Source organism: Aspergillus pseudotamarii (assembly GCF_009193445.1).
Source record: "Aspergillus pseudotamarii strain CBS 117625 unplaced genomic scaffold BDV38scaffold_13, whole genome shotgun sequence".
NCBI classification, from domain to species: domain Eukaryota; kingdom Fungi; phylum Ascomycota; class Eurotiomycetes; order Eurotiales; family Aspergillaceae; genus Aspergillus; species Aspergillus pseudotamarii.
The window spans coordinates 267,215-280,527 of NW_022475027.1; the positions used below are offsets into that span (position 1 = coordinate 267,215).

At 46.9% G+C, this 13,313-nt stretch overlaps 5 protein-coding genes across 5 annotated transcripts; 3 read left to right on the forward strand and 2 right to left on the reverse strand.

The window, feature by feature from the left end:
• Positions 1–25: 25 nt before the first annotated feature.
• On the reverse strand, positions 26–1,322 carry BDV38DRAFT_240838 (endonuclease/exonuclease/phosphatase family protein). Its single transcript, XM_032053941.1, has 2 exons — positions 701–1,322; positions 26–587 (listed from the first exon to the last, which is right to left on the reverse strand). The coding sequence occupies exons 1-2, from the start codon at positions 1,278–1,280 to the stop codon at positions 73–75; spliced, it is 1,095 nt and encodes a 364-aa protein (XP_031916072.1). The 5' UTR covers positions 1,281–1,322; the 3' UTR covers positions 26–72.
• A 554-nt stretch (positions 1,323–1,876) lies between these two features.
• Positions 1,877–3,124, forward strand: BDV38DRAFT_269414 (uncharacterized protein; the record flags this gene model as incomplete). Its single annotated transcript, XM_032056967.1, has 2 exons — positions 1,877–2,044; positions 2,090–3,124. The coding sequence occupies 2 exons, from the start codon at positions 1,877–1,879 to the stop codon at positions 3,122–3,124; spliced, it is 1,203 nt and encodes a 400-aa protein (XP_031916073.1).
• Positions 3,125–4,588: 1,464 nt separating this feature from the next.
• BDV38DRAFT_290772 (fungal specific transcription factor domain-containing protein) lies at positions 4,589–6,669 on the forward strand (the record flags this gene model as incomplete). The annotated part of the gene is made up of 6 exons (XM_032061561.1): positions 4,589–4,681; positions 4,857–4,876; positions 4,928–4,971; positions 5,048–5,598; positions 5,653–6,229; positions 6,401–6,669. The coding sequence occupies 6 exons, from the start codon at positions 4,589–4,591 to the stop codon at positions 6,667–6,669; spliced, it is 1,554 nt and encodes a 517-aa protein (XP_031916074.1).
• A 340-nt stretch (positions 6,670–7,009) lies between these two features.
• On the reverse strand, positions 7,010–9,508 carry BDV38DRAFT_290773 (FAD-dependent oxidoreductase; the record flags this gene model as incomplete). The annotated part of the gene is made up of 4 exons (XM_032061562.1): positions 7,010–8,485; positions 8,574–8,747; positions 8,817–9,216; positions 9,273–9,508. 4 exons carry the CDS (start codon positions 9,506–9,508, stop codon positions 7,010–7,012), a joined length of 2,286 nt encoding a protein of 761 aa, XP_031916075.1.
• Positions 9,509–11,206: 1,698 nt separating this feature from the next.
• On the forward strand, positions 11,207–12,700 carry BDV38DRAFT_269417 (uncharacterized protein; the record flags this gene model as incomplete). Its single annotated transcript, XM_032056968.1, has 3 exons — positions 11,207–11,515; positions 11,590–11,851; positions 11,916–12,700. The coding sequence occupies 3 exons, from the start codon at positions 11,207–11,209 to the stop codon at positions 12,698–12,700; spliced, it is 1,356 nt and encodes a 451-aa protein (XP_031916076.1).
• Between the last annotated feature and the right edge of the window lie 613 nt (positions 12,701–13,313).

Genomic DNA, 13,313 nt, shown 5'->3' on the forward strand with positions numbered 1-13,313 from the left:
TAGTAATCAATGAAACAAATTAATGGGTCAGTACAGTCATCGCATCGCATTAAATATTCTAGACACCAGTCATCATACAGCCTCCTCTCCCTCGAAACCCGTAATCCTAAACTCAGCAGATAACCCCAAGTGATCCGTAATCCACATTTCCTCCCCCTCCTCATCATCACTCTCTCCATCACTCATTTTTGGATACTCAATCCAAACCTTTTCCCCAGCTCCAATACTCTCCAGCCTCTCTACCTCCAGCCCACCACAGAACAAAATTTTGTCCATACGAGAACATCCAAACTTATCCCTCAACCAGTCGGGAATCTGCTGACCCCACGTGAAGCTCTCCTCCGTGCCATCCTTCCCACCAAGAACCAGAAATGCATCACGGAGCCCACACTCATTTGGCGCGGTGAAATCCTCAGGCGCGAAGGCGTTGAGATCACCGGCTAATATTGCCGCGTGCGGAGTAAGTAAGTCTGTCTCCCCAGGTCCAGAGCCATGCATGAACTTCGAAGCGAGATGGAGCTGTTGGGGTCTGATTGGAGGGTTGGAGAGGAGACTTTCAAGGTGGGTGTTGCAAAGACGAAGGGCTCCTGCATTCTGTCTTAGCATATTTCTACTAAAAGACTCCCGAAGCACAAGACCGCTTTCAAAAAGCATGTAAGGAAGACATTAAGAGAGAGAGCGCGACAAAAAAGAACCATACCAATCTCACTACCACCATTCGCCTTTTGACCCTGAAAGCAATTCAAGTCCACAAAAAGCCCATCTCTCTGCATTCTGGACGTCGAATAGGGGACCCTAAACACCCGCTGCACATGGCACCGTTTATCGATCAGAGTCGTCGTCCCGTAGGCGCCTCTCCAGTGAGCATCGTTTACGTCGGTGATGAAGAAGTGATCCTGTATCCATTTTGTTTGTTGCATGATAGTTAGATCGGTGGGGACCATTTCTTGGAGGAATATTACGTTTATTGGGGTAAGGTTGTTATTGTTCCCGTCATTGGGCTTGATAAGGACCTTTGAAAGATAGTTTAGGGCAGCTTGAGTCCGTTCTGCTTTGCAGGACTGTTGAAAGTCGATGTTCCAGGTTGTTAGTGTGAGGCGTTTCAAGGGAGTTATGCTTGTTGTGGAACCCCGGGTGGTGTCTGTTTGGACCGGGCTCCATGTCTGGGTAGTTTGGTTGTAGCTATAGTACGGTTGTGAGATTGGAATGTCGGCGCTGATGAAGCCTTCTGTAGTTAGCGCTTGGAGGCGCTTGAAGGCGGAGATTGGACGTTGACCCATGGAGACGATATTTTGCTCTGATGTTTGGTGGGGGAGGAGAAGTTTAGGAATGGATGAACATGACTTGACATGTCTTGGTAGTCCATTAAATACTTTTATCGGGTAAATGACATCGGGGTATATTTTGGGTTAGTCAATTTCTGGGGTGATCTGAAGGGACTGTCCAATCAGGTTCTCGGGATGTGCAGGTTTAACGTGTGGAATGTTAGTAGTATGTCCTGGCATATTTGACTGTGGCAGTTGAGAAGAATGCGATGGTATTCTCTAAGTATTAGAGTACAGCCGGACATCCTAATTATGTGCATTTCTTTCTTTGACCTTGACAAGGTCGTCCTATGTATTCACTATAGTCGACGTTACATAGAGCAGTTCCATCACCCCTATTAGTAACTACTATATTGTTAAGAAGGCCATGTTATGATATATGGTTGCCGTGGCGTCAATACACGTACGCATGCTATATTAGTTCAGAGCCTTCACGTCCAGTCACGTCACGTCCTCTCGGCTATGAGCCTTTGTTTGTCTTATCATCAGAAATGTGACCTTCCTTTCTTTGTCCTCCATGTTCCTGCTGGATCCTCCAAGTTGCTCCCACAATGGCTTCAATCGCTAGCAGGTCGTCCCTATTTGAGTCTCCATCAGTTCCTAGATCATCCCAGCAATGGAAAGCCGCTCTTCACGATGTCAAGCTTCTGTATATCCAGTGCCAGTACAAACAATGTGCTGCTCGGGCTACGGAGCTGCTCGAGAAAGCTAGAGAACCTGTATGTATCTCTGCCCCATACAGGACTAAGACTAATATACAGCAGCTGCACCCCGTCTACAAGACATACCTCTACTTCTACAGCGCAGTCTGCTATGAGGAGATGGGTCGAGCCGCTCATAAGTATTCCGGCACCAAGGTTCCACTCCTCCAAGGCGCCTTAGATCGGTTTGACATCTGTAGCACCGTTCTGCCCTCTCCCATACCGGTATCGAGCCGCTCTTCGGAGGAGCTGAACCTCCCCTCACTGGGAGAATCCTCTTCCGCTTCTGAGTCCTCAGAAAGCCCATCAACTGTGTCCAGTCTTGTCACCAGCATCACAGATATCATTGACCGAACCATTCAGTGGAAAGAGGAGGATCCGTTCATCTCAGACAGTGATTCCTGCCCAGATATAGACAGTGGCACCGTTACTAGAGTTGTCGATGGTAGAGCAGACCATCTGCTTGTTCCCCTTCCATTGACACTCAGGAAGCCTTCCGATGAAGTCCTCCGTGATTCAGGCCACACTGCACCTCGGAACGAGAGACCGGACCGAGCTCATTTACCTCCTCCCCTACCTATCAAGATTGTTCCTCGTGCAGTCACAGGAAAGTACAAGAGAACCATGGATTTGCCAATAGACAATAGAGATACCCGACTATGCACTGATGACCTACTCATTGATTTAAACGAAAGAAAGCCTGCACCTTCGACCCCACAGTACAGTGATTCCATCAGGCGCTACAATAGTAGGATTCGATCCCTGCAGTCTCAAATCGATTCGAGCATTAACTCAATTCATATGCTGATCGATGAAGTCGAAGAGAAGCAGCATACCCGCAAAATGGCCAAGTCTATCAAGCGATCCGCATCTTTCTGGAGTTTCAGTCCTATTAAAGGTGGTGATGGATGCTGGGAGAAGGTTGACTTTCCAAAACGGTCCCCGGGCAAAGAAACTAAGCAGGAGAGAATCGAGCGACTACGCAGTGAAGGATGGAAGACAGTAGGACTGCGTTGTGCAGCGCGGGGATGGAAAGGAGGAGAGTACTATAAGGCTTATTGCAGCTCTGTTTTGGATGAGCTTTATTTGGAGTCGTGAGGGTTTGATTCTGGAGCCGGGAATGACAGTTTGGATGCTGGCAATGTCTTGACGTGTGGCTTGGCTATTAGTGCTGATAGGTGTGATTGATAAAAGAGATCTTGTATGAGTATTGGGAACTGTATTGGATCATATCGATTCGCAGAAGATGCAAGGAAATAAACGGGTATTGAGCCAATATTGCTGTGTTCACTCTCATGGACGAAGCCATTGACCCAATGAAGCAGTTCAAAGCTTACCATAATGCAGTGCAGGCTAAGAATGATATTCAGCATTGTGATTCCACCGCGGTCACTGCCTGCGTCTATCATTCATTTTCAGTCCATAGATTATAGTCATCTGTTTTCTCCTGTTAATGCCTTGATTAATCCACAAAATCTTCATAGCGCCACAATCATGACTCTATACAAGCTCGTACCTATATTAAACACCCAAGCTTTACACACATTCTCGAATGTAGCATAAGCTGGACTGACTGTAAGTGCTAGTTGATATTGATGGCTGCCTTCCACCGAAGAAAAATGACTAAAGAATTCTTTCTGACTTACGTCTATAAATACAGAAACCTATCGATTATAATATTATAGCGGGCTAGGATAGTGACGAACTACCGCAATTATAGTTTATGACACAATTCACAACCTACACTGGAAATAGAGAGGCGCACAAGGTCAGCAATTGCCTTGATATTTAGCGAGGGGTCATGCCAAAGACTGACCGTGTTTATCGTCATCTCGAGGACGAGTCAAGCTGTTCCAAGTTCATGGTCAACAGACGGCAGACGCTGCTCCATATGCCTAGAGCTACATCGCATTCTATTTAATAAGGAACACAACTGCCGCGAATTTAAGTGATCAGCGTCAATGCATCTCATCAGAAAACACGGCAAATTCGAGTTATTCCATAATTGGCGTATATACTAAAGTTCCAACCCCCTAAACTCGGGCCTTCTAAGGCTAAATTAACTTACGAACTAGAAATATAAGAGCGCCTATGCTCCTGTTCCATATCTAGAACAGCAGGAGACGATCATTTAAACACCAACTTCGAGTTTTGTTGCTATCGTACAACTCTATAATTGTGATTACAATACCCATTTCCATAGGATTTAAAGCGGCCCCGCAAATACTACAGAATTCCTAGCTCTTTCGGAGCTGCAAGTGATAAAAGCTAATTCTCCTATCCTTTTTGGCTATTTATATATTTGAGTAGTTCGGTACTCTACTTGAATGTTGAATGGCTTCGATTTATTAAGACGCGCAGAAAACACGTGAGGTGACCGGCTCGCTTGTGGATTACGCTAAGATATGGCCATCCAGCAGCATTGCATCGGGCATTCCTCCTCTTAACCTCCAGCAAAATCACTATTTGGACAACTCAGGGGGATTTACCTTGAGTTAGGACCCATTGTGCCCACCGGTGGCTTTACATAGATTCCATCTCCACTTAGTGCTGCCTGCTCCCATGTCAGACCGTGAGGCCACTAGAAAGTCTACTAACCGGGTTATCCGCCGACGTCGCAAATGTCTTGCCTGCGACGCTTGCTCCAAGAGAAAGGTAATCGTACCCATTATTCTGGTCATATTCACGCACCATTAATACACTACTCACACTGGTGTTAAATATTCGTGAATTGAAGATTCAATGCGACAGAGCAACCCCCAAATGTAACTGGTGTTATCACCAGGACCTTCCTTGTCTATATACCCGTAATGGAGCTCAGCTGAGGCAGCAACAGCATCTCATTCCAAAGTAAGGCAATGCCTCCCTCTTAATAGTTGTTATGGTTTGACTCTCAGCTAGTCCTGTTATTCCCTCACCCGCGGGTGCTTCTCATAGCAGTCCAGGTATGGTGGATTACTAGACTCAGGACACGCCCACTTAACCGTATTCGATTCTCAAAGCGTATTGATATGATCATAGATTTGGCGCGGAATCCGGAGGTTGCACACACAGAGACTCCCGATCCTAACCTGCACTTTCCAGGACTGGCCTTGAGGAATATCTGTGTGTTCAATGGCTTGCCCTTCTTTTCCTCGGGGGGTCGACAGTGGATCAAGGCACAGACAGGCGAAGACGTGAATCTGAACCAATATCAACCCCTGAGGCGGATCTCGTCGCTTCGTCCCACGGCCACTCGTACCATACACCTGCCAAGTGAACGCCTTCTTCTTAAACGCTTCGAGGAGTATAAGTCGTCGGTCTTTTCTCAGATATTCCCCTTCATTAACCCGCATTTTTTCGAGGACACAGTTCGGGCGGCTTATCGAGAGCAATCTCCTTTAAATTATAGCAATGATAGCGCCAAAGCATGTATCTTTGCATTCATGGCAGTTACTGCTATGTTCTTTAATTCTGCAGAAAATCATGAGACTGACGACTCGGATTATTATGCCTACGCTGCTTATGATTTAATACCAGGGTTCTTTCGGGACTCCATAACAGTAGAAGGGCTACAGGCATTACTTATGCTGGTAAGTCTCGCCTTGTTCACGGTTTAAGGGTGCACCTAATCAGAGTCACCACAGTGCCTCTACAGTCAATCTGTCCTAGGCGACCAGTTGGGTGTGGAACTATTGTTTGCAACTGCAACCCGATTTGTCTTCCACTTTGGCGGGCATATCTTCCCTAAAACCGTTGATGTTGGTGAGGTCGGCCGCAGATCTTTAGACCTGCGATTGCATATCCGGAATTTGTTCTGGCTCTGCTACATATTTAACCAAGAGTACAGCCTGCGGACGGGTCTTCCTCCTAGTCTTGACGATGCACACTGTGATCTCACACTTTGTGAAACCGCTACCACACATGCTCAGAATATAGGGGTGTTAGGGTGTTCACCTCTCTTCATCCCATTCGCGCGCATGGCGACCATCCAATCGCAGATCTATCGCAGACTTTACTCTGTCGTAGCTCGAAACAAAACGGATGCTGAACTCCTGTCCACCATTCGTGATCTTGATCAGCTTTTAGAAGACTGGAAGCTCTCAATCCCCATGAATGTACGACCATCCCTTACGCATCGTCCAACGGGTGGTGAGGATATGCCATCGTCTATCTTTCAACTACAATATCATTATTGTATGGCAACAATCCATCAAATAAGTGGTCGCTGCATATTATGGACCCAGGACACACGTGGCCTCAGCTCCAGTCTGGCCCTAAGTGTGGAGGCAAGCCGATCACTGTTAAAGATAGTATCGCATTCTGAGCTTCCGATTCACCGCTATAACCTTCTGTTAGTCCACACCCCGGTCGACAATGGCTATAGGTATCCAGACAGGGCGCTTATCATATTTCTTTCTAGTTTCTGCCTTCCTTATGTTACCGCCGCGATGATCCACCTCTTTTGTGATATCCTCCTCCACCCTCGTGATAAGGCCTGTCATGCTAGTCTTGAATTAATGGACATGGCTCGGGACCGCATGTTGGCACAGCTATGGCCGCAGGCTCCTAGTTCTTTCAAGATGCAGGTCCAGTTCGTGAAGGGCCTCAGTATAGAATTACAACGCCTTGCGCAAAGTGCAATGCGGAAGGCGAGAGTCTGACTTTGGCTCCGCCTTGGGAGCTGGACACCTTCATCGAACACGCCCTTCATTGCTATCTTTGTATCACAGGTATAATCGTGCATCTCCATTTACTTTTTGCCACGTAGATCCACCCGATATTACAATGCTATGGACCCAAACATAGCGCAAAAACACACAAAAAAAAATAAAATAAAAAAATAAAAAAATGAAAAAAATGAAAAAAAAGGGAAAAAGAAAAAGAGAAAGAAAAAGCTACATGGAATTTCTAATTACATATAAAGGTCTATCCACAGATCTCGGGAGATTGGTCAACGACTTGTGGCACATTCTGAGCCACCCGTATTTCCCAGATGTCTGATTACCTCGCTAGACCAGCAATAGCATCCTCTCTCCAGGACCACAAGGCAGCCCAGGTAGCACCTGGGCCGACTATGAACTGGCCCGCTATAACTGCAAGGGCGGCCTTGACCGCACTGCGTGTTTGAATGTATCCAAGGCGACGAAGGTCCCAGATGGAGTAAAGATTACCACCTACATAACCCGCCAATGCCGTCACAGCGTCGTATCGGAAAAATGTAGCTATCTGCGCCGAAATGGTTGGGAGGTTCCACTCGGCCCGGAAGGGGTTTGGCAAACCAAAGAAGGCCTTCCCTATTGAGATATTGGGATGGGACCACGCATATGCCATTGTTGCAACGTGTACTGTTGACTGTACGGCAAATGCATACGTGTACACTTGCTTGAGGACTGGCACATCATCTTTCTCATAATGTTCAAATGCTCCTCCCTCCTCTCGTGGGTCCTCGCGACTAAGTCGCCACCGCTTGAAGCCAGCTGAGAAGGCCACTGTCAAGACGTTTACCAAGGGCGGTGCGAATTGCCAGAGCGCAACCCAGTGTTGCCAGGCTTCAAGATTAGGGGTTGACGCGAAGACCATGACCGTTGGCAGTACGAAGCCCAAAGTGAGCGCTGGGATTAAAGAGTAGGCTATCTCTCTGGGAACTGCGCGGCCTGGAATGCTCTCGTGTGTATAGAGAGAGCTTAAAATAGCATGAAAGGGAGCTATCCGTCCAATTCCCTGGACTTGCATGCCGGCATTGAAGATGGTTGGTAGGGCTAAAAGCGATCCCTGGTTCCCTAGGCGGTAAGCCTCGATAGTATATATCAGGATTGGCGAGATGAGCTGAGGGAGGAAATGGATAAGGTGCAGCCTCGCCGACGGGTCTTTGTCCAGGATGGGGAAAGATAAAACGGATACCAGCTTGTTCAAAAATTCCTGACCAGGGTTGCCACCTAGCCATGAGATGATAATCGAGCCAGATTCTCCCCAACCGCCGAGACTCGAAAAAGGCAACCGAAATGCCTTCGTTGTGACAAGAAGAACGAGCCCCATGCTTCCTATGAAACCCCAACGGATGGGCCTAGACATGCTTTGATCAATGGGTTTGGCTGGCAGCTCATCATCAAAAGGAACGACCCTCGACCGATGTGGGACATGGAGCTTCTCTACGGTGGCGGCTCCGGCGTAAGCCTGTCCCATCTGGCTGAGGACCAACTCATCCCCTGCAAAGGGTAGGATAAGGTTGTTCGCTATTGTAGAGACCAGCGGGTTCTCGTAAGCATTGAGTGCTTGCATCTCATGGGCATTGCGGACGATCAATTGAGCACGATCATGCCTGTTGGACTGTGTTTCGCGCATGATGTCCTCTATGTCTTGGTCGGACAAGCTAGCCAAGCTACCGCCGTGGCTTTGTTTCTTTCGCAATATAGCATTGAGAAACTCGGCGCAAGATTCCATTGCTCCATTAGCGCCTTGGCCGCCAATAGGATTGGGCTATAATATAAACGAAGAGAAATAGTCAGCCATATAGATGGGGCAAGAGTACCGGTCCCTTCGATTATACAAAACCCATGGTACTTACCTTGTGTGCTGAGTCTCCCAAAGTAATGATCCGCTTGAAAAACCACTTTTGGTAAACCATCTCGTGCAGAGGTGTCAATGTCGACGATAGTCGCTTGTCAAAGACGTGGCCGAAGGTGACACTTCTTGTGATGGGAAGGTTGTAATTTTGCTTGACGAATTCAGCCTCGTCTTCCTTGGTATACCTGGGTATATCCTTTCCATACTTGGCTTCTGGCAGTTTATCAAACAGAAACCAATAGACCCGGCCTTCTGGCCCCGACACAACAAGCTGCGACTGACCCTTACCCATCACAATATTTTGCTCGCCTTCGACCCACCCAGGAACATGCTGAGCAATACCAAAGCTGCAACGGTAGTAGCAAGGAACGTTATCCTCCTCTTTAGCGGGAAAATATCCTGGCTGGAGCTCGTTGCCCCAGTCTCTCATAAGCGTTCGCACCTTACTGTGGATGCCATCTGCGCCGACAACGAGCGTACCGGTGTAGACCGAGCCATCTGCAGTGGTGACATTGACACCTCCCTCAATGAGGTCTATCTCACTGACTTTTTTGTTAAGCAATACCCTATCTTTGTGCTTGATCGTGTCGTGTAGAATTTCTAAAAGTTTCTGCCGATCAAAGAAAAGCAGGCCATATCCATGTCTGTGCCTGGGTTAGATAGAAACGTGACCCCATCAGACAAATAGGTCTCTACATACCTTTTTTCCAGGTGCTTGAACATTTGATGCAAACCGCAGAGCACGTCACCTTTTTTATCCCGCATATATGCCACTTCGAGATGTTGTACGGACAAGTTGGTGATTCGCTCGTAACATCCAAGCTGATCTAGGATGCGCAGGCCATTGGGAAACAGACCGATACTAGCACCGACTGGTGGAGCTATTTCAGAGTGTGCTTCGAGTAGAACATAATCGATATCGAACTTCTCTAGCATGTTGGCCAAGGTGAGGCCGGCAATGCCTCCACCGGCGATAATGATCTTAAACTCCGCCATGGAGCTGAGTTATCCGTGTAAAGTACTCGGTGGATGGGCAGTGTACAAAGGATACATATTCGAAAATTCATGATTAAGTGGGTGCTACCAATATTTAAATATTGGTCCCCGGACCTGTATCATACCTGCTGTGAGCATATAAATGCGCTTATGTCAGCGGCCTTAAGCACTCTTGGCTCCAAAGCCCCTGGAGCTTGACCCACTTAGAGGTCTCTTGGCCGCCGCTTCATCATTCATGCTCTGTCGATCTTCACAGATCCCCCAATACAGAAAGGATACTAAGCCATAAACAATCTAAATACCGGCATTAGCTCTTGCCGGAAGGCTGGACGGAGGATATCCGTGCCGAACTGCCATCCCTCGCAGGCATCCTATAGATGTGCGGCGGGTGTGTTTGTACCCGAGCAAGGAGAAACCTGGTTCTTTTTTATGTATGATCATGTGAGAGGTCTACTCTATCTAACCTGTATGCTAAACTCTTTGAGTGGAAATGGGGCTATACCTACTCTAGGATGAGAAAACAGTATATTGAAGGGAATGAGATGCTGTGGTTGTTCATGTCGTAAAACAAAAAGACATATAACGAACTATTGCAGGACGGAAATGAGCTGATTAAGGAGTTATATTTCCTACCGGTACTCCTGGGTTGAGAATACACCCACAAAATGACTAAAAACATCGACTCTTTTCCACAGTAATGCATGCAACTACCAAGACGAGAAATACCCGAATGTCAACAAGGCTGGACTTGCAAATAAGCTATCAGAAAGGACCATGTAGGCCTTTTGTATGATAGAGATAAACTTTCAACGTATAACATACTAGTAATGACCCAATTCAGGAATCGGGGACTATTCTCCGGTGTATGCGGTATGCGCCGGGTACTCAGGGTCTTGGCCTTGAAGAGATCCAAACATAGATGGGGCTACTGGCACATACAAACTTTGGAAGCATCACGCTACTTGTGAATGTCTTGGGCGGGTTAGTACAGATTCTTACACAGAAGACCCTCACTGCTAGTTTGACAGTATAAAACTGACAATTCTATATAGCATCGAGAATGAGAAAATCAACTAAAAAGATTGAAATAGATCCTGCGGGCTAAAAGAACGGAATACATGCCACTATCGAGTCGAGATACAGGTAACTGCAATCGGTGATCAGTCAATTGTATTACTAGAGACTGAACAGAGAAGACAAATGCCGGTACGGACCAATCACATGACCCGGTATATTTTTACCCGAAGATGCCCCACTTTGTTCTTCAATCAAAACGCTTATCAATTTCCATTTCTTCCACTGTATAGCACTTATTCCACGACTTTAGCTGGTCTTCTATGAGTGGTAACAATCGTTCACCAGTTCAAAGCGCCAGTAGAACCCGATTGGGCCGTCATAAAGCTTGGTGTGTAGATTTCGTTCTCAGCTAGTCCATAGCATACGGATTTGAGTGCATGGAAAATTGCGCTGATACATCCTCAGTGACCGGTGTCGGACTCGTCATATACGATGTAAGCTACCTTATAGTAGCTCAAATCACGAGACGGCTAACGCGATAAAGGCAAAGGAGGCTCAGATGGTAATTCTTGCCATGGCTGCCGGCGGGCAAATAAGGCATGCACAAGCCGTAAGGATGGCATGTTCCGCATTGTTGAGTACGCCTCTGTAGAGAACGATTCGGAGGACTATCAACTCCAGCCCAGCCGTCCACCAAGTAATATAACGTTGGTTAGCGAGAATAATACGGAAATTGACGGTAATGGTCCATCAAACAGCAAGCCAGAGGGTCATAACGACCATCAGCGGTCGTCGCAAAATTCCCCTTCACAGGGGCCCGTTCCTGTACCGACATCATGCACCGTCGGATCTCAATTTCTCCTCTCACCGCTGAAAAGCGAATACGAGGCATCTCTTTTTAAATATTTTATGACGTCCCTCTCTCCTTGGGTAGGTGCTCCCTGGCTTTTGCATCGTAAGTTCTAAGGCATGGCTAACCGTATTCTCCTGCGATTTTACCGTAGTTTGACTACTGCGACCCGAGCCGGCATTTTTATACATACATCGCCAGCTCTGCGTCTAGTAATCCTATCCTCATGTATGCTGTTCTGACGGTGGCTGCTAGGCATCAGCGCTCGCATTCAGAGCGTGAGCGATTGATTGCAGATGAATACCAGCAATACTGCCTTGAGTCATTGATATCCGCCCTTGATAACTCTGAAAAAACACTAGATGAGTCTCTTTTTGCGTCTGCTGTAATCCTTCGTCTCTCTGAAGAAATGACAGGTGTGTGCCACGTCCTGAAAATCCTGCAACCATAAAAAGATATGTGCTAAGAGGTTGCGGACAGAGCCTTCTCCTAGAGAAATTGTCGACTCGCACACCCTGTCTGCTCATATCCTTGTTCGAATTAAAGAAGGAAACATTTGCACATCAAGCTTCACAGATGCCGCCTTGATCGTGGTCTTGCGACAAGAGATCTTCGTCGCGAATCTGACACAACGACCTGTGGGGTCTTTTACTGACCACTGCAATATCGACACATCACTGGGTCCGGCTTCTGAAGCAATGTGGACATACCGGATCATTGCTCACGCGGCCAAGATAACCGACTTTGCGTATGGCGATGTCATGTTCAGGACTAAGGATCGCTGGAACGACCTGATGCAGTATGTCCAAGACTGGGAAGACAGCAGGCCGAGTTCCTTCATACCGATCTATAGCGAAGCAGAGAATCCACCGTCTAGTTGCTTCCCGAAGATTTGGTATTGTAACGACTGCCATGTCGCGGCCCGCCTGTATCTGGAACTATGTCGCATTCTCCTCTTGGCATCTGATCCAGACGCCTCGGCACTTCGAATTGGGCGATTCCGTCGCATGCAAGATAATGATGACAGGATACGGGTGTGTGTTCGAGTCATATGTGGGGTTGCTCTAACAAATCCTGAATTCCATACTACCCGATCTACTGCAGGCTTGGCTATTGGGTTATGCGGCGAACTATTCCATGACCCGAGGGAGACAAAGGTTCTCTTGGACCTGTTGTCGGCCGCAGAGTTCCATCTCGGATGGCCTTGTTTGAAGTTGAAAGAAGATTTACGGAGGTTTTGGAGGCTACCGGTGGTTGAATCCTAATATTGGTCGTGAACAAAAATTAGATCTTTCTATCGGCTACTTTATATTCTATCCAGTTACTCTACCCAGAAGTATGACGTTTCTGTGACTCAGGCTCGTCGCTATAGAGATCATTGAACTTATAGTTTTCAATCAAGACTAGATAAGAATATTTAGACGTATTCTAGGATGTATATGTAAATTATTATCTCGACTAGGACACATCTTTCCATGCAAACTACCTCCCCACCCATAACTCCTGCCCGTTCTTCCAGTCAACAACCACGTAAATGACTCTGACAGCATCCCTGCGAATAATACCCATAGGATCACTAGTTACACTTGATGTATTACTGATGTTACCATTCCTCCACTTGAGGTGCTCAACACCACAGTCAACATCTTGCTCGAGGCTCACCAGTCGTAGTTCCAGTAGCAGTCACTGCTCCAGGAAGTAACCCCGAAAGGCAAGTCACCGTAGAATATGCACATATAGAACACAGAGAATGCACTTCGAAAAGCACTAGAATGATACATCGATGGATCAATCAATGAATGCTAATATCGTTTCCTTTATACAGAAAAAAAAAAAAAAAAAAAGGAGCCAGTCCCTGTAAGTATAAACCCTCAGACA